The 24227-nt window shown below is 41.0% G+C and overlaps 1 protein-coding gene across 3 annotated transcripts in view; it reads right to left on the bottom strand.

Annotated features, from left to right (window-relative positions):
* Positions 1 to 19268, bottom strand: part of cadm1b (cell adhesion molecule 1b) — a gene marked incomplete at its 5' end in the record, with an annotated part of 137624 nt that extends 118356 nt beyond the window's left edge. For 2 of the 3 annotated variants that reach the window (XM_080771830.1, XM_080771832.1), the window contains one exon: positions 19165 to 19268. In XM_080771830.1, coding sequence (XP_080627956.1) covers positions 19165 to 19240 — 76 coding nt within the window. The remainder of the gene's footprint in view (positions 1 to 19164) is intronic. The other variant, XM_080771831.1, reaches the window with a different exon arrangement.
* Positions 19269 to 24227: the final 4959 nt, after the last annotated feature.

Here is a 24227-nt window from a genome sequence, read left to right as displayed (position 1 = left end):
TCCTGATTAGCTATGCCTCAGTATTTTCCTTTCACTACAATTTCTCCCCCATACATTTTAGTTTAGTTTAGTCATGATTGGCTAAATGACATATGCTGATCGCAGCATCGAGAAGTACAGTATACAAGCTGTAGGCAGGCACTCAACCATCTCAGTATGATGCAGAGGTGAATGACAGTTTAAAATGTAATTTTTTCATAAAAATAAATGCAGAACCGTGGATCAAAACATGCTCAGGTCTCAGGTTTAGACTTTTAGCGGCGCCTACGATACATAGGAAAATGACGAATGCCTGCCCATTATTTGTTTAATTAATAATTTGACACAGTAGGTGCAACTGGTGGGCCTCACCCTGGTTATGAAGCCATTCTGTGACTGGTCATTAGTTGTTTTCTGCTTTGTGTATTGGTTCTCTTTCGCCCATATTGACTAAAGTGTCCTCTCAACCAATGACTACGAAATCCACCACATGTCCAACCATGTTTGGCAGCTGATTTTCGTCAATGTTTGACATGTTGAGTTCCGCAACAAGGTCACTCACAGTGACATTTCAGCACACATATGACACATTATTTCGTATTGGTCAGATACTGCTGTATCGGTCCAAGGGCTGATAACAATTATAATCCCAAGGGCTAATATGTCTTATAACCCCCTCAGTTATTATTACCCCTTTCATCTCTCTCCATCACCCAGGGCAAATAAAGGCTGGGTATGTGATAAAAAAAATGATTGATGGATACCTGATAGAGGGCTGTTGTGCTAATTCTTCCAAGAGCGAGTTAAGTGCATATAGACTGTAAATCAAATGGAATATCCATAATGTGTCTGGCTGGTGCTCTTATGATTATGCAATTGTGTTGTGCCTCTATATTTGCATAAAAGTAGTTGATGGAAACACATTGATTTGTACTGTATTTTACTGACTTGTTAAAACGTGACCTATGGAAGCACTCAGAGCCATTTCAGGGGTTTCTTTTCTGGTTATAAACTTCATCATCAGCATCATGATTATAAAGTTGGTTTAGGACTAAAAACTTCAGTGGGGTCTCAAAGTCACTTGCCCTTTAGTGTGGTGGAGCAACAGATGGTACACATTGATGCCATCAGTGTTTAACTATTAGTTCTCTGGTTACTGGCTTTGGGTGGGATCTGGGTTGCGCATGCAGAATATTTATGACTCAGTTTTAGACTATACTCCATTTGTCAACGTGAGCTCTTTGTACTGTAGGTCTATGTATTGTATTTGAGGACTGATTAATGTTCTGTTCCACTTGACATAACTAGGCTATAGAAAGTTGCCATTTTGATTTAATGTATGGTTGTCCCTTGTTTTTCAATGCCAGTGTAGCCCCTGGTATTAAGTGTTGCTAATCCTGTTTTTCAATCAATATATAGGCTACTGTATTTAGGAATATAATAGGAATATACTGTAGGTACAGTATATGCTCCATTGTCAAATTTTACAAATGTTTTTTAAATACTCTCCAAGACTGGTATTGGCCTACATAATGAGGCCTTACAAAACTAAAACAAGTTCACTGCGATTGCTACTGTACAAAGCCTGTGCAACCCCCCTGATTTCACTGCTAGAATTGGTGTAGTTTGCAAAGTCAACTCAAATGTTCCTAAAGGTCATAGTGCTGCTCAACCAGATGACAGATCTGGTCCTGCACTTTGTATTAGTAGCCTATATTTGACCCTGCAGGGAAATGGAATGAGAATATTCATATCATTTTCCTCGGGAGGCTGACTCGCAGACTTTTATGACCGTCATATGACCCTTTCTGCTGCACACATGGGCAAACTGCTGCACCATACTGGAAAAAACAGATGGTTTCCATATCCTCTCGCTGGCGGCCGCTGTGGTTAAGGGTTCGAGACTGGTTAACGGACACTCCTTTTCCAAGTATTTGTTTTGCTGTTATTGTAATTGTTGCAGTTTGGGGGCACACCAAACAGTACAGTACTAGACTTTAGAGTCATATATCCCACACCTTAATACTAATCAACAAAAAGGGGGAGAACAATCAACATTTCCTATTCTGGGTTTTCAGAAAACTAAGCACTGTCCATTCTATAAGATAACGATGGAGGTTAAGTAATTGATCAGAGTGGATCCTTTCCTACATTTGTATACAGTTGCTGTATATGGCAGCTGCCTTTTCTTCTCCGAACAGACAAAAGCAAAACAAGAAATAAACGTTGCCTACACACATCTTCTGGTGTATAGTTACGACTACGATCGATTATGTCGGCTAATCATAACCTCTTTTATGACCTTGAACTTTGACCTTTCAAAGGTAAACAATGTCTTTGGGCCAGCCTATTTATCATTGCCATAAAATAAATGAGGATACCCTGCAACGCATTGCTGCAGGTAGAACTAATACTGCTTCTCTGTCTGTCTGTCTGTGTGTCTGTCTCTCTCTGTCTCTCTCTCTCTCTCTCTCTCTCTCTCTCTCTGAGAGTCTCTCCACACCTCTCTCTCTCTCTCTCTCTCTCTCTCCCTCTCTCTCATTCCTAACAAACAACGCTAAATGAATCAGGTCTTATAGCGACTTTAATTGCAAAATGTCCGAAAGCAATGGTAATTTCCAGAGAGGGGACAGCTGAGCCTCTCCGTTGTGGAAAGCTCCTCACCTCAAGGTTACAAGCAGCCTGGCTGTGTGCTGCGCATGAAATACTCAAGGAAGACGTAAGTCTCATTAAGGCCCATAAAGGACATCCCTAATAAAATGCTCAGGCTGACATGCAGGCGCTCTCCAGTGATGGCTGATTAATTGCTGGTGCAAATGAAAGCATCGGAGAGAGAGAGAGAGCTCGGTGCTGTGTGGCTGTAATTTATCCTCTCCTCTGCTGTCGTGTCCTCACAGCCTGGGGAGATCACCCAAGAAGATGGGAGAAGAGAAGTGTGGGTGTGGGGAGGGCCGAGAGGGAGAGAGGGAGGGGCGGGGGAGCCGTCTTCATAATATGTTGGGGAATAACATGTTTAGGGCACCGGTGAGATCATTTGTTTCGATTGTTTTGCTGATAACAAGCTGTATGCGTTGACATCGGGGGGTTTAGAGGGAAGATATTCCACACCAGGTCATGGATTAATAATGATGTCTTCAACACAGGCCATGGGAAGAAATATGGTCCTAGTAAAGATGACCCAAAACATATTCCAGGCTACCATATATCAAGAGGAGATTGTGCTATTTGGTGACAGCTTGGTTCTATTCTCATCAATAATCTTACAGATTGTCAAGAAGACAAGATATATATTTCATCATCGCCTTTGGTCACATACCTGTTTATGATTAATTGAGTTATTTCTAATGCCAAAAGGGCAAATATCCTTGTCATACATATAGCCATAATTGAGTGTGTAATTACCCCTGTAAATACTTTGATGTTTTGCCTTTGATTATTTCTGAATCAAGACTGAAATGGATTAATCATTTTGAGAAGAAGCTTTAAGAATAACTGATGATGATGCATGGGTTCATTACAGTAACAGCCGGGGTAAAAACAGAGATATTGGGTTCCAAGGACAATCTGGGCCAGTATAGCACCCAGATGGGGCCAGACACGCATGACACAGCTGTCCTCTAACGGTGGGCTCTGGGGCCTTTTCTGTCGTGCATGAAAAAAGAGAAAGTGAATGGAAAGTGAAAGTCACAGCAAAACCTGGAGTGTTAATTTAACTCTCAAGAGTAACTTTCCACACTCTTAAGAGGTAATTAACACTCAAAATCTTGCTGTGTAGGAATGGAAGCAGACGAAGGGAGAAAGCAGGCTGCTGTCTGCGGAGTAATGGAATGTTCCGGCATATTCCTCATCATTCCTTCTTCGACATTATGACAGGCTATAGGGAGGACTGTGAGCGGTGAATGGCATCTGTTGGGAGAGCCGTCTAGAAGCAGCGGCGGAATCAGAAACGACATTCTAACAAGCAGTTCTTCTGAATAGCTGAAAGGAACACGGCACCGTGCAAAGGTTTCAACCCTCCACAGCACTGATGCGTGGGGGTTATAGAGGGGGATAAGGGAGATAGCTTTAAAAAGCTCAGTGACAGCACAAAGTGCATACTTTTAATACAGCAGCATCACATAGACAGGTTAATAAGGAGAAGCAGTGGCATAAATATGCCACCGTGGTGTTTGAAACTAGAGACCACTTGTCAGACTCAACATCGCTAGCTATACAGTAGGTCTCTCTGCGGGTGGCGCTGCAACTATAAAAAGGTGACATGTCAGGCGGACTAGTCTCGAGTAGACTGATGATGATTTAAAATGCTTTGTGGAGAGGAGACAGCCTGTCTAAAAGGCTTGTTTCAGTGGCTGCTATATGGCGTGCTACATCCCTGAGTCACCTTCAAACGAGCCTCTTGACTAGAAGCTTGATTGGTCCCATAAATACCGATTCTAATAATTTCATCCTCCTCCAAAATCAGCCATCAACACACTTACAGGCAATTCTGAAACTTCTGAAACTCTTAAAGAGTAAAACAAGTATCTTGTCAGACTGATATGTCATTGTGATGACTTTATGCTCCAAAATTACGCTATTGTAAATGTCTTATATAGCGAGCCTGGCATGGCTGGTAATACACAGCAGTCTAAAGAGGACTGAGATGTTTTTTGCCACAGATTGTGACAGTGTTGATGACATGAGAAATGATGAATATTATGACGTGACCTACTCAACACAAAGAGTAATGGCAGGAGGCAAAAACAAACATGTATTTAGTCTGTGTCTGACGTCCTTATGTGTCTAGGGAGTCATTAGGCACAATTATACACAGTCAGTGGACAAGGAATACCTTGCCATCCAAACATGCCATCCATCACTTCTAATAGTTTGTTTACTGTGAATCTATCACTTGTGATAGGACTTTACAGCAGCGCATGGCAACAATGTTTTCATAATTATGTCACTTAGAATTACCCTATACTTTGACAGGCAGGTGCCTCGAGAGGGGACCGCAAACTGTCATTCAATAGTTAGTCAGCCATGGGCTGGAGGTGTTATAATATTCACATCATCATGACAATCCGCACTTCTTTTATGTTATCGGTGACAAATAAAGCACTACTTTATACTGGTTTTTCTGTTAAGGGTCTGGGGCATTGTTAGTTAAATGTATCAATCCGTACAGTACATATTTGCTATCATGGCTTGAATATATCCCTGTGGGACATTCTACACACCTGGAAGTGCTGCATGAATCCTGCCTCCTCTAGGCCACATACTGTAATCCAGAGCTCTAGTAATCTCTAGCTGCAGGTGTTCAGCGACAAAACAAAAGTAACTGAATTGAGGCATAATCATTGCCTACTTCATTCATTCCACCTGGAGCTTTGTTAAAGTACTGTACAAAGCTACAAGTCAGCTGACAATGAAAATACAAGATAGCACTCTAGAACCAAACTAGCAGAAAAGGTGATTGCTTTTGCTTCAATGCCACAGAAACTGTATCTAATCAAGAGAAATGACTTGGGATCAATAAGAAAACATGGCAGCACGAGTGGGGTTCAGGGAAAATGTGAGACCTTCACTTAAGCACCATGAAATGACGCTTGATTCAAATTTTCCACATGTACCTCTCTGTGCATTCCAATTATGAAATATACACAAGGAAAAGGAGCCTCCTGCCAGTTAAGATGTTGTGTCTTATCTATACAGTATACAATTGAGTGCCGTCCGGTTGGCCAAGTCATAGTCTGTGACGTATGTGGAGAATGCAGAAGTGCCGTTTATGCCTGTGCTTTGTGGCCGTGATACGTCACTGACTTTAATGACTTTACCTCCGCGTTTTCAACCCAGCTTTGTGGCTGTTCGACTGCTGGCCAATCACAGCGGGGCTTTCCCAGAACTACGTTGAGATCCATTAACACGGCACCCCGCACTTAAAACAAGATACACGGACAGTGGACACATGATATTCACAGAGAATCAACAACAACACGGAACAAAAACAACAACAAAATCTACCCAGCGCAAAACACGGTCATCACTGTCTGCATTCGTTCAAAATGTATGGTTTGTGTGTGTGTCTCACTCAGATCGCACTGCCACATAGACGCGTGGCGTTAGATGCGCGCTTCTAGTAGTACTACAGATTCTGTGTCCAACTCTTTATTTTTATGTAATGAATTAGGCAAGATTTTACATTATTATTGAGTATTGAGTATGCATATAGCTAGCTACTGTATCATAAATTGAGATAACATTTAAAACAGACATCTGTGTACAACAGTAAATACAGCCTAATAGATTGTGTGATCTTATATTACCATTAACGTTGACAACTCCAATTTTTTATTCTTTATATATTTTTATCCCACGATTTTGTAACCCATTTTTCACCCCTGTGTCAATCATCTAATGTGATCCTGGGCTCTACACACCCTCCACCAACCTAGTCCCCATATATGGGGGAAAGGATTTCTATGAAGATTTGTATGAATTATAATGGATTGACAAGTCGGGCACTCTCCCAACTGCACATAATCGTCAGCTGAACGTACAGTTAAATTTAATGGTTTAAGATTAATTAAGTAAAATGAAAGGTCTACAAGATCACAATGCAACACATTGTGAGCTTGTAGATCTGCTATTTTTGGCACACAACACCAAAACTCAACTACGTATAAATCATCTTTAAGAGAACACAAAAGGAATGGACTCAATGGCAAGAAATGAGAAATGAGATGAATCCATAGCCAGGCTTTCCATCATCCTGATGAGATGGCAAAAAGAGGTCAAGACGTTGAATAAACCCTACAACAAGTGAAGGCCCCATCAACATTCCTGCCAGGCACACAGACAATGACAGGTGCAAATAGAAACACTTTAAGGGGACTTGAGGCAAAGATCAGCATCCAAATCACTCTTAAATTAATATATGCCACAATCAGGTTATTGATGGAGAAGAAAACCTGCACAGAACTAAATCCTCATATTCATGTTGCAAAAATCTGTGCCTTCTGTATAAATTGTGAAATGATGACTTCATGGGACAGAAGCAGAACAGTACACAGTAACATCCTCAAGGACCCTTATACAGGTCCACTTGGATTGACTTTTACACTCCCAGAGAATTAAATCAACACTGAGGGTTTTATTGCGTAGGGAGTGAGAAACGTGCCACGTGTAGCAATAAAAATCTCATTTTGCAGCCTTTCAGACCACATGTGGCAAGCAATCGGTTCAAGCAAAAGCTTGCTCATTCGCTCTGATTTCAATAAAGAAATAATCATAATCAAAACAAATGCCACGACACAGAAACATTAAGCACATGAACCCTAATGTCCCTGTTCTGCTTCTTTAAGTAGAGATATTCAGCTATTTGGTGTAGAGGGAAATACATTTTTATTACAGAAAAAGAAATCCCTGATTGATCATCAACTATGGCAGCATAAATGAACTAATTCATATTATTACTGTAGGCCTACCTCATTTATTTTATGACAATATATCATTATAATCATGTTGTCTTATGGATATTCCGTAGGGTATAGTCTCAACTCTCAACATAGATTTTAACATCATTAACTCAACAGATCATTAACTAATAGGTGATTAGATAGTTTTAGGTGTGAGATGAGGTTGAAAGATCAGTTGAAAAACTTTCTTTCTGATCCTTCCAATTTGTGCACACCAGCATCCATTTTAATGAATTATACAGTGTCAACCTTCACTGCACTAAGCACATTTGAATAAATGTAGATTTGAGATTTACTGTACGATGAGGCCAGCATGTCAAAATGATACACAACTACATGCAAATTCACAATATTTTACAACTTTGGAACTTAAAAATTTGGACTTGGAAGATTACAAAATTCCATGCACCAAATATTCTCCAGCGGCTTCAGTTGATTGAGCACTTGTTCAGTGCTCAATCAACTGAATCAATTGGTGCTGTAATTTACATTCAATTTATTATTATTATTTTAACATAATAACATATACACACTCCTAAACGTGTTATATACATGGAACACCAATTCATTGTTATAACATTCAACCCGGTAACCCCTTTTTGTAACATTAAAAGCAAAAAGAATAACGTTTTTGTTAATCAGTAAACCCAGGTCAGGATTTAGAAGGTGTTTTTAGAATCGGTCTCAAGTCTAAATGGTTTGTATTAGTAGTGGAAAAAATATAGACTTGAAGAATAATGGTGCCGTCATAATCAGATATTATGTCAGAATGTATCTATAGTAATACAGTATGCAGTGGTATCCTGCTGTATATCCAAATCGGATTTTGCCTGGGTATATATGAGCACAGAATGGAAACAAAGAATACACCCTTTACCCGAGTTAATTGGTCTCAAACTATAGCAGTATCAGCTATGACATTTGTAGTGAAGATTGGAGAATAGCATTTTGTATGACACTCTTGTTACAGGGACATTCCATTTCTTAAGTCTAATTACATCCAGAATAATCCACCTTCCTCAGTTCCAACCTATTTCTCATGCTTAGATAACCATGCAGGCTCAGTAAATCAGCTTTGGCTTTCAGTGTGGCCTTTGTCGCACAGACACATCCGTGCCCTCACTAACTACACACCATCTTCCTGGCTGTTGAGGCAAAACTTTATGCTAAACAAAATCATTTACATCTCCCACAGCAGCGCATCTGCATTTTCCAATAAACCCCTAAATTGACGGATGTCACTATAGTACTCACAGGCAATAACTCCTGCAACTCCCCCAATAACAATATGTTTTGGTTTTATGAGGTCTAGACATGCTATTCTTTTTAATGACATCCCTAGTTAGTCTTCCTCAGAGACACGCTGCACAGACCTATGTTTTGCTTATGCAGACAAAAATGCACCCTCTTATTTGGTTTAAGTTTAGACCACAGAATGAAACTGCAGCACCAGCACATATTTACATCATCTCTGAAATGTATTTCCTTAACACAGAAAGGAACACTTCAATTATAATGTGAGACTTTAGCTTTACACCTTCCTCTGACCTGGCGTTTGGGTGGGATGGGGAGGTACACCCCAGCCAGTATCTGTATTATCTCATAAATATTCTTAATCACTGTTAAGTTGGGTGTAGGCATAGAGATGCCTTTGTGACAGCTTTGTGCTCTACTTTATCAACATATTGCAGGCAAAAGCACCCCGGACTGTCACTGTACTGTACTGTACTATTCAATTTATCTAAGCCTGTGTACAGTATAACATCCTGTTTGTGTTAATTTAAGTGAGGACATGTAAGAGTATGGTTACATTTCTATAATCTATGATTTTACTGTGTGATTGTGGTGGTACTGTAGCTTGCACTGGCACTGTCCTCTCTCCACATAATTTGGTTCCCTTTGGGAACTTTGGGAACATCACTTTCAAGAATTCCACACACTGCTGTACAGATAATGAGATTAGCTGCAATAAGAATGTCATCAACAATACCAAACACATTAATACCAGTAAGACGCCTGAGGGCAAGATGCTAACTTTGCGTGCACGCATCCGCCTGGGTGACAGCAGATTGCTGGGCGAGCGCTGGCGCTTTGGAATGGGGGTCAGATCAACATATCCGCCTGGGTGACAGCAGACTGCTGGGTGAGCGCTGCCACTTTGGCATGGGGGGTCAGATCGGAATGAATTCTGTACTGGCTATATATGGAGCGTGTCTTGAGTGTACAGGGTTTGATGAGGTCAGATCAACATTATGGAATGTCAGAACAGGTCAGCTCCATATGGAGATCTAAAGGTGGCAGTGGGGACAGTACAGTGTTTGATGAGGGCCCAGGTAGGGCCAGGCCTTAAAGCTTTTTAGAGGTTTGGGTTGTTTTCTTACCTTATTATGCGCAAACTAGTCCATTCCATGAGTTATTTCGCTCCGTTGTGTTGTTTATTAGCAATTTAATAAATAAAAATACCAGGCCATTGACTTCCATTGTATGGAAACAGCTCTTTTTGCACATAAACCAACGCAACAAAAGCTGATTCTGACAGGTTATCACATCAGGAAAACTCAGGCGGTTTTAGTTTTCCCATAATAAGGTAAGAAAACAACCCAAACCTCTCAAAAAGTGGTCTTGCCCTTTAATATTCGGGCCTGTTGAGAAATGATATGTAGCTTACGGAGTTAGTTCAGTCAGATATACTCGAGCGGCTTCATGCTATGCTCAAGAGCGCATGCATATACTCGAGGGGTTAATATGCTGCACTACTGTCTATACAGTGTTTGTATGTCATACGCTGATGTGGCAGTCAGCTGACCAATTGGGCAGTGTATTTAAGCTCACCTAGACTGCATGCTTTCTTCCTGCCTTCCTTCTGCATATGGTACCTGGTTGTTATGTGATGTTTGCTCCCACCACCACCCCAGCACCACCAGTGGGCTCTGCTATTTCTGTTCCCCATGGGGGGTTGTTATTGTACATCTATCCTGCTCTTAATGTTTAATGATGTTTAATTGTGTTCGAGCAGGGAGTAAAATGTAGTAGAGCCGAACTCTATCTCGAAGATAAAATATTATATTCTATAATATTCTATAATTGGGACTGAAGGTCGCAATTAACTATAGAATCGTGCATTTCCTGTCAGTTTGTGTGTTGGTCAGGGTGAGAGAGCATGTGACATCACATGACATCATCAGGGATGGAGCACGTGACATTACGTGACATCATCAGGGATGGAGATCCCTGATGTCATCAATATTAAGCCCATATATGGAGATCCCTGATGTCATCAGTATTGGCCAAGTCTACATCACCCTTTAGGACGAGGTCGCTTATCGCCCTCAGGCATCTTACTGGAAAGTATTGGTTAAATCTATTCGTGAGTTATCTGACTGAACTCTAATTTTCGCCGGCTGCCAGGCGCGGCGTAAGGGTTAAGGGTTTGAGGTGAGATGTAGATCTAGAATTGCTGGCCAATATTGATGACATCAGGGATCTCCATATATGGGCTTGATATCGATGACATCACATGATTTCACGAGGCATGACCATATGGGGCGTGACCAACTGACGAACGGGAAATGCACAATTTCATAGTTGACTGGGACCTGTGGTCACAACAAACAGATATTAAAGCAGGATACACACAAAGAATCCTGCGAGAGGGTTCTGCCCTCTTTGGCCACTGCACGGTGACCTGACCACTGTCCTCCCACTTGTATTTAAGGCTGGACTTGGCATGTCAGAAAAATTATGTTTTACATAAAAGAGCTCAGTTGTACCAAAGTCAAAGAGACCACTGGATGTGATTTACTGTATAGGTAGAGCAGCTTAAACATTACAACATGACAACTGGACCTTGGGCCAGTTGATGGTTTGGCAGTAAGCTCACTTTCCTTGTTAAGTACAGACAGACTGCTATTAGGAAGCCCATGGATCAGGCCCATATTTCCTCTCAAATACATTTACCTGTCATCTTAGATGTAAGCAATGTGACTTTGACTTTCCCGCTTCCATTAGCTCTATTGCCTCCCATGTCCCTCTGCAATGCAATGACTCAAGTATGAGAAGTAATCAATAAGCTTCTGGTTTGGTTGAATGGGTATTAGTGCTTGGGTTGCACAGGCTTGATCAGACTGACAATGACAGATGATAGCACTGTATCTGAGAGTAATTAAGATAGGTCTATCGTCAGGATAATAACTCACATGCTTGATGCCTCCAAGGTGAGCAGCGACATCCTGTCAAACAACAGCTCTCTCCCGTGTAAACAGGATCAGAATTCTCCCATGTGTGACCTTGAGAAGTGTTGCAAGGTTATGCCTGCACCAGCTGCTAATTCAGCCAGGAATAACTTATCTTCTGTCGCTATATGAGCCTTGATATACAGTACATTATTGTAAAACTACCAAATGTGTAAACGGGGCTATTCAACTGGTGGCCCATAGGAAAACGTGAATTGGCCCATAATCGCCATTGAACAATTCTGAACATTGATCAAATATAATATAACATATTTGTTTTTTAAACACGCACTCACTTCAGAATTCTCCAATAGGAGAATCTTATTCTCTCTTCTCTGTACACATCGCCACATGTTACCTAAATCAAACTGCTAACATCTGGCACTCCAACACACTAGTGGTGATGGCACATGTTTTAGAAGAGCTATGCCATTAGACTATCTTTGAGTGACATTTTCAAGCATTTAAATTGAGTGCTTTTAGGACAAAAGAGAAAGCATTAAAAAGTTGTTATTTTCACTGCCATTGCCCGACACAGCAAGCAAGTGAGTCATCAGACACACAGATCATCACTCCTGTGATGTCTTTTACATAAACTAAAAGCAAACTTCCTTTGCAATTTTGATGACATCAATCTGCCACAAAGGTGATGAAGTTTGGTACAGGCCTATATTCTCTACTGATGCGGGAGACACATTTTGATCAACATGAACATGTGAATCCAGCTTCTCTCACATAAACGCTTGTTGCTGTCCGATATGAATCTTCCAAAGTGTAACTTCTTGCATTAGGAACTGTACAGCCCAAATACAATGTTTAAAGGAGCATTCAGTGCACATGCACATGCTCTACAGTGGGGGGACGTACAACAGGCCAACAGCACGTGCACCAAGGCCCGCCCCCACTCGATCATGATTGGAGGAAGGCCCCTATCATCCTCATTGGATGAAGGCTGGGCCTCTAGCCAAAAACTAAACCTAACTTTTTTTTTACCCCAAGGGGTTAACTGGGGACAGGGAGGAACTCCTTATATGGTCAGCACACTCTAGTAGGGAGGATTTTATAAAAGAAAAAAATATATCTGAATTAAGTGAAATCACTGAACATGATGCGAAGCTTGCGTAGCTAGTTCAAGGCAGACAAGTTGTGAGCGCGCCTACCTGATCAGGTGACTAGTCTCATGCACTCTTTACCTGATCAGAGCGGCTATTTAAACCTATATGCCTACCTGCTCATTCCTGGCTTCTCTCCTGCCGTGCGGACGTCCTGTCTGTCTGTCTGTCTGTCTGTCTGTCTGTCTGTCTGTCTGTCAGCAACAGTGAATGGGCTATCTGCACACTCAGACATGCTAATGCTAATCAATTACATGCTTTGACATAATACTATGTTCCTACCATATTACAGCATGTACTTCCATCATACAACTACCATGTAACTACCACGTTAGAGCACTAACTGCTATGTAATAAAATGTGTACTATGATGTAGTGCAGGGGTTCTCAACCTGGGTCAAGACCCCTCAGGGGGTCACAAAAGTATTTTTGGAAGGGCTCATATATTCATGTAGTTGTTACTACAGCATGCCAACAATAGGGCAGTATAGAACAATGTGATTTAAGCAAATGTGACACTATCTATATGTATTTACCAACCTATAGTTGCATGAAGGGCAAATCCCTTCTGATAACATTGATACAAAGTTATTGATCAATGGGGGCTCGTTAAGAGAAATTATTAGAGATTCTGTCACGATTGGAAAACTGAGGGCCCTCAGGTTGTAGGTTCTGGGCTGAAACTGAGCTATGATTTGCTCATAATGGCTGAGGTTGCTCTCAGTAGCTGAATTGATTAACTACAGTTTCTTACTGTACCAATATGGAATATTACAAATATATATATTTATTATTAATATTCTAGAATGTTACACAATCTGTGCTGTGAAGTTGGCCTATATGTCTTCGTCTAGAAGGTGCTACATGTGCTGCGGCAGCTCTGCAACCTTCATTAATGATGGCTTATGATTGCTCCATCAGCCATGCTAATGTGCACTCCATGCCCCTTCTCAAAACAAAAACCAATGTATTTCCACTTTTTCTCATTGTGGACTTGATTGTCATAACCCAGGCAACGTGGCTAATAGAGTGAGGTCTCTCAGATCTAGGGAATGGAGAGAACAATGCCAAATTCATAACAGGGAGACAGCAGCTCTCCTCCTCATTAACGCGACACTGCCATGAATGGAGGCTTCTGTCCTCACGATTATAAAAGAGGCTGTCATCAGTCTATTGCTACTAATTGACTGCTACATTTTAACACGGCAATTTTTGTCATGTGTTTTATCATTCAATGTTATTTCAGAAGAAAACTTGTTGTTCCATGAATAATAATGTACTATTTCAACAATAGCTTTCATTTAACCTTGACATAACAACTTATTTAATTCATTTGAAAGCCACTTTGTGGACAGAAACCTTGCACTTTCTGTAGGTGGGGCTTCTAAGAGAGATTGGGGTCTTTCAAATGAAAAGAGTTGAAGGCCAGTGATAGAAAAGGTCTCTCTTGCCTCCTCCAGCATCGCTCTCTACAAACTCTATAATAATAGTGTTGCTCTCTATAACCAATATACAATGTCAGTCAGCCTTAAACTTTGCTGGCTTAGAAGACCAAATACAATAGTAAAATGTCCTATTTATTTGCAGTCCTATTCTGACTAGCGCAAGGTCCTTGTGTGCTCAAAGATATTTCATGGCATTTCTCTGTGAAAAAGTGGGAAAGTTTCACAAAACATGTGAACAAAGACCCACACACCCACATAACCATGGACTGAAGATATGTGCATCTGTGTCAGACGCACGCACGCGCACACACACACACACACACACACACACACACACACACACACACACACACACACACACACACACACACACACACACCACACACACACACACACTAGATGTACTAGACTGTAAAACCCTTGTGTTAAAGGTGTTGTGATATTCCCATAACCATCATTGCTATATATCGTCCTACTAATTTGGTAATTATAATTTATACATTTATAAATACTAGTCCTTACCCGTTCTGAATATATGAACAGCAAATGATGTTCGCCAGATGGGGCAGTAGAGAGTACTCTCTACTGCCCGATCTGGCGGAGTCAGGTTAATATAAGGAAGTGTATATTCCTATGTATATGCCCCTATGTATACATGTATGTAATCTGACACCACTGCCATATCAAGCACAAGTAGTCATTACGTCATACGCTGGCACGGCGCATACGCATCAAACGGCGACATACGCGCCGTAGCACTGGACGAAAACTATTACTTGTGCGCTCTGCTTGCGCAAGTAATGACTGACTGACATTTTTTTGGTGCATTAATAGATAGATATCCTTTGGGATATTTTTTGTCACTGTATGTTTACATGTGAAATTTGTCCTGTGCGAAACCCAACCTATTACTACGATAGGAGCAGTGAGTGGTACAGTAGTCAGGAAGCACTCTGTATCTCCTTATTGTCTCCACCAGGCCGAACGCATGGCGGGGAGAGTATGTTTTGCACGTCCGTGTGTCCGTCCGTCAGTGCAGCTAATCTCTAGCACCGTTGGCCCGGTCGATGCCAGACTATGCACACACACTCCCTGTCCCAGGATGCCAACGACAAACCTCTGCTTTAATTTTTCCACAATGGCCTGTTATAGCGCCACCATGAGGCAGATTGTTGCAAAACACATTTCTTTATATTACGTACACACTGTATTAATACATCACGCAAATCGGTATACACCATCTCTATAGTCATGTGATCAACATGGACCTGTCCGCTTCCCCATATTCGATCCCCATTGGCTAAGATTGCCTTCCAAAGTTTGCAAGATTGGTCGGTTTAGAACAAAATGCCTCAAATCATGAACGCAGAATGCAATTTGAGGGAAATTTTATACACATTAGGCAGAGGAAGAAATGCCCTTTGAAAATGATTGCTCATATTCCATCCTGATTGGCTACGATTGGCTTTCAACATTTTCAGGAGTGGCCTCAAATCATGAACACAGCATCAGTGAAACTCCACTAGGCTGAGGAAGAAGTGCCACTTGACATTTTTCCAAAAATGCTCTTATCCATGGTGGAGACCTGTGCCCTGAAGGGCACTTTTTCTAGTTTCTCCTGCTACTTGCATGGTCTTTACTCAGGCAGCAGTTAGAGGCGAAATGTCTTGCTCAGGGACACATTCGACACATAGACTGCGGGGCCGGTACATGAACCGGGGACCTTCTGTTTCCCAGGCAGCCTCTCTACCTACTCAATATGGCCACCCACACCAATAACAGGGTCTCCCTGTGGCTCCAGCTCTCTAAAAGAACAGATTGGGTTACCAATTTCCTCGAATCAGGAGAGAGAACTCAAACAGGATACATGATAAACAAGTGAAATTGGAAGTGATGGAACAAAAACAATTGCAGACAAAATTGGAATTGGAACACTGTGATAAATGAAGCTGATAAATGTGGTCTCTGCTGGAGAGACGGGGAGACCCCTGTTACTGAAAGAAAACAAAACAAAAAAACATGACTAATGTTTACTCAGAATATAGAGCTTTAACTTTATATTATAAAAAAGATAGTGTAGACTCTGACATGTAGCCCCAGATGGGAACCCATTCAGTAAAATAAAAATAAAATACAATAAAAATCCAATGGGTCATTTCCTTACATGCATTCCTATGGTGTATTGAACAAAAATTCCATAACTGGGAGATTAGCTGCCACCACATAAAGTAGTACCATACATTATCTAGCAATTATGGTGAGGCCTATTAAACTGCAGTTGAATGTAAACTTAATGAGCAATAATTTAAGTTTCTTTAAATGGAAGAGAATATTATTGTTACAAATGACACTATGGTGAACACCACGTATAGGCACTGAAACACTTCACAACTGCATCAGTGGGTCATTAAATAATACCTTTAAATCCAACTTGAAACAGAACAATTCCATAAAGATGGAGGGAAGAGAAGTTCAGTTTGCAGTAGAGTAGCACCGTTTATATATTTATGGTACCCTGGCCCTCATTACAGCAGAATCTTCTGCATTCAGCACCACCAGATATGAAGGAGTGAGTGAGTGCACACATACACAGTAACCCTCAATATCTCTGGCAAAGAGACCGTAGTAAAAACACAGATGATCTCTTAGCTATCAAATAACCTAACTGTTTCAAAGCTCAACACAATAATGAGCAGTAAGCACCTCACCAGTCATCATCAGCTAATACTGTCACGTACTGACTGTCAACCACAAACACCGTAACAAGTGTGTTTTTCTTTGAGCATCAGTCTTTCAGCAGTGTCTTACCGCTTCACGGCAGGTTGTATTGATCCGCATCACCATCACTCACTCCTGATGAATGAGTTTGAAGAGACAGTAAGCAGCATTATGCAACCTCCTGAAATCCTACCATCACATCACAGCTCATATGTTTTAACATGCCTTGCCCCAAGAGAGAGGACAGAAATACAGCTGTATTATTATACACGAGCCATCACTTTGGCAGACAATGCGTTGCGCATGCAGAATGTTGCAAAAGAATGAGCCGACATGCACATGTCTTTTCTTGAAATGTGCAATAAATCCTATATTTTCTTTGTTTCTCTCTCCTCATCTCTTTCATCCTCATTTATTTGGTGACTTAAATCTGCATTAAGCACTCACTCTCCTTTCCCATGGTATTGTATACCAACAGATCCTGTGCATGCAGGTCATTTTATTGTAGGTTCTTCTTTCATCACAGCACTGAAACAAAGTTAATTGTGTCAGGATTGACAACAATAACAAGCAACAAAACAATATGGGGGAGTTGCCAACGAGTGGTTTGTCAGTTATTTCTAGAACTATATAGCCCTGCTTCCCAATGGCAACACATGAAAGATCTGCAGTCAGACCATGCCATTCTTGGCTTGAAATTGCACCTGCCGACACCGCATCAGCCTTGAAGTGCTGCATTCCTTATAGTCTGTATATTGTACAGTAGTAAGCTATATTGTGCAGTCCTGAAGGCACTGTTTTATTTGAGTGAGAGCTTAATTAAATTAATGGTGAGTGGTGACAGGGATAAGCTATAGAGAAAATGTCATTCATCTGCTTTTCAACAAAACCATCAATTCAACAACTGAGAAATGAATCCTTGTTTGCAGTGAGCCATACAAAATCAATTCCAATGTCTGAAACGTGTTTTAAGTGTAGACCGCACAGCATATAGGCTCTAACATGCGCGCGCCAAGGCGGCAGGCACACGCAATCAAACAAGCGCGCGCGCGTGCCAGACAGATGCACACATTATTTATGCAGACCTGTTGATAGGCTATGCAGATGAAATTGGCTGGGCCATAGCTACGCAAATAAATAAATAATCAGATAGAAAAGTAAATGGTGTCGAATTTCCAATGCCAGTCTTAAAACAACTGTTGCAAGTATTATTATTTTTTAAACTGGAGAATCCCGAGGAGCCTCACAGAGCCGAATTTAAAGCGAGTGCTGAGTCTGCTGACTGACATTTTAGCAGCTTCATGTGTTTCGTTATTGCCAGTTTTCATCTAAAACATTATGGAGCATGCAACTATTCACTGTACAGTCAAAAGACAGGATTAATCGGACTATGAAATGCATACATCGGCCACGACGTTATTGCCACCGGTTCTGCGGTTCATGGCAGTTGTTACAGTAGTATAGCAAGCCCTTTCGTCCAGTCAGTCCGAATCAACACAAGCTTATAGGGCTACTGACAACAGAAGTGAAGACTGCGGGTTGTAGGCTACACTGGCATTGCAGTTCTGGGGCTAATTCCGCTCACCGCGGGCAGAGGACACTGTGTGAGACCATAGCTGCATTGCGTGTTTTTCTACAGCGCACCTGAAGTGCAGTCAGTCAGACTTCAGAGATTTGTCTACCGATCGAATTGTAACTGTAAACCATATGAGATAGGAGCCCTCAAGCAAAATCCGTGTAACATCAACCGTTTCCAAAGAGCTTATTTAGCTTTTGCAGTTGGACACAAACAACAGCATGCCCTCGATTTATCCATACTATTAGGCTACTTGCAAGTTGCAACACTTTGTTACTTGTGCAAATGTGCTGCACTCTCTGCCTAGTTTACGCTACTTTTTATAGCAGTTCTATGTCCGTCATTTATTGCATTAAGATCGTTCGCCCTTCCAGGCTTCCACTGTACCGATACCGATACCAAAACAGCAGTATAGCTACAAGTGCCCTAACTATCTAGCCAATACAATACTGTGGAGTAGCCTAATAACATATACAGATATGTTTAAGTAAGGCATGCATATATAGCCTATCAGAGCCAAGAAAGTGATGCTGTGATTTCAGAGAAGCTGGTGCGCATCCCGCGCGCAAAAGCGCCACAACTTCTCCTTGGTCCTTTTGGAGCTTTTGCTTTTGATATAGCAACTATGCACAACAAAACACTTACCTTTCAGAAGAAACGCCGCTGAAATCACGAAAACAGACAGATAAATAGTGAGAGATCCGCTCCCCGTGATCGCCATGTTGGACACCTGCTTGAGACTGGCGGCGCTAAATCACCTAGAGATGGCCATGGGATGAAAATGTAGAGAGGCGGAGGGAGGGCTCAATAGGGAACCTTTCGATCATATTAGACTGTGCCTTTAATCCATTTTCTAGCCTAGTCTAGATTGATTTGATGTTCTCAAATCAATTATTTGTACATTCTTTAGGCCTATGTTATTTTATTTTATTTTTTACTTAGTTAGCCTACTGCCTATACCTATAATAGCCTACAGTAAATTACCAAATCTGACTGCATATATAGCCTATATGTGGCCATACTTAACAAATAATACTATTATTATTATTATTAATAATAATAATAATAATAATAATAACAAAGGCCTATATATATATATATATATATATATATATATATATATATATATGCAACAGCCATTCATTCATTCATTGTGGTTGACCACACCTTATTTTTGTGTTGTTTTGTTATCCTATATGTCTGAAAAGGTTAAAAAGAAGAAGTGAAGTTTGTCAGAAACAATATGCTATAAAAGCTGTAAAACGATTGTAATGTTTACAGCGCCCTCTAATCATGGAATGAGGCATGACATGACAGTGCAATTCAGTTAGTGTTGAATTTAGGATAGCCAACATCTCGTCTCAACACCATTTATTTAGGCTATATACCTTATAATGTGTTGAAACTTTGACTATAGTCTGGACAAGATAAGCAATTTCTCTTCGTGTCCCTGTAATTGTAGTCTATACCGAAATAGCCAGTGTCACATTTAAGTGTGCATGTCACTTAAATCTACTTTCCTTTCTATTGTGTCAAAGCAGCACTGCTGCTAATGGCACAATCTATTTTCTGAGAATTCATGTCAGTCCTCATCAGTAGATAGCATTTATAGGAGTTCACTTAAATGGTGCAGCTATTCCTAACACTATACAGCTTGTATTCCACACATCACATTTGTTTCTGACGTTATTACCTGTGGCAGTTCTCCAGTTCTGCCTGCCACTTATGCATGCAGTGTCTCCACAAACACTTTAATTGTGCAGTGTCAAATTTGACGACTTCTCGAAGAAACCCAAATTAATAGCCAATATTCAGTTATATTCCCCACTTCCCATTGCTTTTCCACATGGGTTGTATACTTGAAGTGTATAGCTTACAAGTCGCAGCATTTAAGGTATAGACTATTTCAACAATTTCTGCACCTTTGATACCCTATCTTAACTTTTGTTGTTTGTTCCTTCAATTTTGCTGTGTCGGTGTTTCACGGCATGGCGTTTTCTTTGCTCATGAGAATAGTAGGGTTCCTTGGTCTCTCCGAGAAGACGAGCCCATCATTTATGTGTCCCCAAGCAGGATGAATAATGGATGGGAATATCAGATGACTGAACTGTTTCATGTGAATTCTCTGTAGTAATGGCCAACCATAGCTCCATGTGTATATGAGCAAGATATATATAGGCAGATGAGGCGCCAAATACAGGTGACAACCATCAACAGAGAGTGAGTAAATGTACTTGATTTTTTGAGAAAACTAGTAAAACTAATAGAATAAATTAATTTCATCAGGCTTCTCATGCTATACTTGATTAGAACTGCAAATTAAGACCCCCCCCCTCCCCCCTATGAAATCAATCAAATGACCGGAAATTGAATTATTTTAGGTGGTAATCTATATTAGGCAATCCACTCACCATGATTATGTATTCCTCTTCCTCCTGTTGTGAAAGGAATAATAATAATGGCTGGGTTTCCCAAACGAAATATGCATAGTGAGTATATGCATGTGGTTCTTCTCAACAACACCCTCTTTCACTGCAACATTATTCCGTGCATAGATGTGCGTATGATGCGTATGTCCCATACGTGATGAAGATATATAATACTTATAATACCAATGCCAGGGTATAACTATCTTTCGATGGTGACGTAATAATGATATGTTTCAGTGTCGGTTGGATTAAAGGTAATGCCCCTATGTATACATGTATGTAATCTGACACCAACTTGCACGCTCTGCTTGCGCAAGTAAATAGTTCAACTAGCCGATCTACATTGAGACATTGTGAGCTTGTAGATCGGCTATTTTAACTATTTTAAAATAGTAAAAAATGGCAAATTAGTTTAGGGATAAGAGTTAAGGCTAAGATATAGCCCCATATACTGTATCTACAAAATGGTCTGGTAACGCCTCAGGGCCCCGCAGAATGAAGTTGCTAATGTTGCTCTGGAGAGTCTGGAGCTCACTGGTGGAGCTGTTGCCCCCGTGACCCAACTATGGATAAGCGGTTGAAAATGGATGATGGATGGAGAACACTATTTTCTAATCTACACTACACTATTTTGATGGAAACTGGACACACTATTTGGGGGGACTGGCCACTATTTGGGGGGAACTGGCCACTATTTGGGGGAGAACTGCATGGGCATATTTGAGGGAGAACTGCATGGGCACTATTCTGGGAGAGCTGTGGCATGGGAGTATGGCCATATTCCCTGTTTTACATTATAAAACCCATTTCTATTCACTCATTAACAATGGAGGCATTGTTGTAGCTAATCAGTTAATCAGTAGGCCTATAATAATAATGTACAGACTTTTTTTGGCATGGTGCTAGAGCTCGCCGGCCAAGCTTTTAGTCAGTGTAATAATAACAGACGGACAGACGGACGGATGGACAGGCATGATTTGCACATTTTCTCAGCTCAAAATACACCTTTGGTCAAATAATGTATGTTTGATGTAGTTAATTCTTTAGCATACCAACTAAACTTGTGCAAAATAAGTAATCAAAAATGAGTTTGTTTCCATAATAGGTAATTATTACCTCACCAACTGCTAAACTGGGTCATTCACACAAGACTGGTGGGGCAGTTATCAAAATTCAGTCGAGTGCCTCACCACTCAATTTTGAGTGGCCTACCAACATCAATGCTTCTTTGTAGGAAAAAGGTGCTTTTGGACAATACAATATGCAGATTCAAGATTCAAATTAAGACTTTCTCATGCTCATGAGCAGTGAAGTGCATAATATTAACATTCTGCATGGCTGTTCTCATCACACAAACAACAGTTCGAGAAAATATAGTCATAGATAGGCCTACAATAATAATAGTATTATATAGGGTCCATGTGATTACAATGCTAATTCTGTCCACTTGATAAGCCCAGTTTACCCGTGCCTACTTCATAAAATTGCCCGGTTATCAACTGTGCCCAGTGCCCACCCTATATTAAATTGCCTACTGTATAATGCCTAGGTGGTGTGTGGCCACTATGACTCAGACATAACCATATACTGTAGCGTTCATTATGACTTGGACATAACCATAATAGACTCTATAAAGTTCACTAAAACTCATGTAAATATGGTCTGCACTGGTCTGATGGTACCCATGCATTTGCAAGTTAGCTCGAGGGTGACCTGAGCGTGCTTCTCTACCCTCTAAGTAAATGGTAAATGGTAAATGGTGCATTTATATAGCGCCTTTATCCAAGGCGCTTTACATAGATTGTGCATTACATTCACCCATTCACACACCGATGGCAGCGGAAACCATGCAAGGCACCAACTAGCACATCGGGAGCAATTAGGGGTTCAGTGTCTTGCTCAAGGACACTTCGACAGTAACTCTGGGGGAGCCCGGGTTCGAACTGGCAACCTTGCGGTTCCCATCCAGGCACTCTACCCCTGAGCCACCGCCGCCCCAGTGAAATATTATCTTGTCTATTGTACTCTCTCTGGAAAATATTGAGTATTGTGCTCTGCCTATTTGACCACATTGACCCATTTTGAAGCTCAAGAGTGGAAATGACCCATTTCCACCTTTTTGTCTTCCAGTGATCCACAAAATCAAATATTCTTCACCAGGTCTTAATTTTTTTACCTCAGCGATTCTAAGGCTGAAAGAATGAATGATGTACATGGATTTCCAGATTTCAAACATAATTGTTGATGCAGCCTTACTCTAAAATAAAGGAAAACAAGCATGGCCTATAGAGCGTCGCAGTCCCGCCCACCTTTCCAGACCCGGAAAATAATTCCCGTTCATTTTCCTCATAGACGTTTAAAAAAATATTTATTTAAAGATGTTTACGCTGCGGACAAAGCCAACTCGGGTTGTGACAAATCATGACAATAATGTTTTGGGCCGATCAAATAATTAGAAAGAAGAAGAAAAAGGCAGGTTACAACACTTTTTGTTGTATTGACCGGGCCCGGCCAATCAGAAGAGGTCAGGTTTTGGGCCCGGCCAATCAGAAGAGGGCAGGTTTTTGGGCCCGACCAATCAGGAGAGGGCAGGTTCAGGGCCCGGCCCTGTGTACGGCCTGTGTGTGTGCATGCATGCGTGCGTGCACGGCTGCACGCGTGTGTGTGTTGCGTGCAGCTGGTAAAATATGACATTTTGGGCAAGTTAACTTTTCTACGGGTATTTTGTATTTATGTGTAATGTTTGTATGAGTCCTCTAGTCAAAATGGGTTTGTGGGCATACATATTGTGTAGTTATTTGTGGAGGCCCTTTTTTTGACAGACGATTTCAGTGTTGCACCCCCCTATAAAACTGTCACAAATGTTGACATTGTCATATGCTGAAGATTAGCCTGGCTAATAAGCCAGACTCAAATCACACTGTCGTGACTCGTGCCGGCAGGCCAACGGCTGATTCGGTCTAGCTTATTAGCCAGGCTAGCTGAAGATGGGTTGATGCCGAAACGTGTCCATGTTTGCTGTGTTTGTCCGTGCACTTTAATATGAATTAAAAGTACCAGAAGGACTTCGGAGTATTAGGGGTTAACAATGCCGCAATAATAGATGGAAGCTTTAAGAAACACAAATGTAATTGAAGATGTTACACCAAATCTGCCAAGAGCCAAGACACACATAATACAAGAATCCTCATGCTCATTCAGCCTAAAACACTGCCCAGGGTTAAGACTTATTTGGGTTAAGGCACATTTGCATATGAATTAGTGACATGATTTTGTTAA

The sequence above is a fragment of the Protomyctophum bolini genome (genome assembly GCF_963924005.1).
Source record: "Protomyctophum bolini genome assembly, chromosome: 9".
Taxonomy (NCBI): Eukaryota; Metazoa; Chordata; class Actinopteri; order Myctophiformes; family Myctophidae; genus Protomyctophum; species Protomyctophum bolini.
This window is presented reverse-complemented; position numbering and strand designations above follow the sequence as displayed.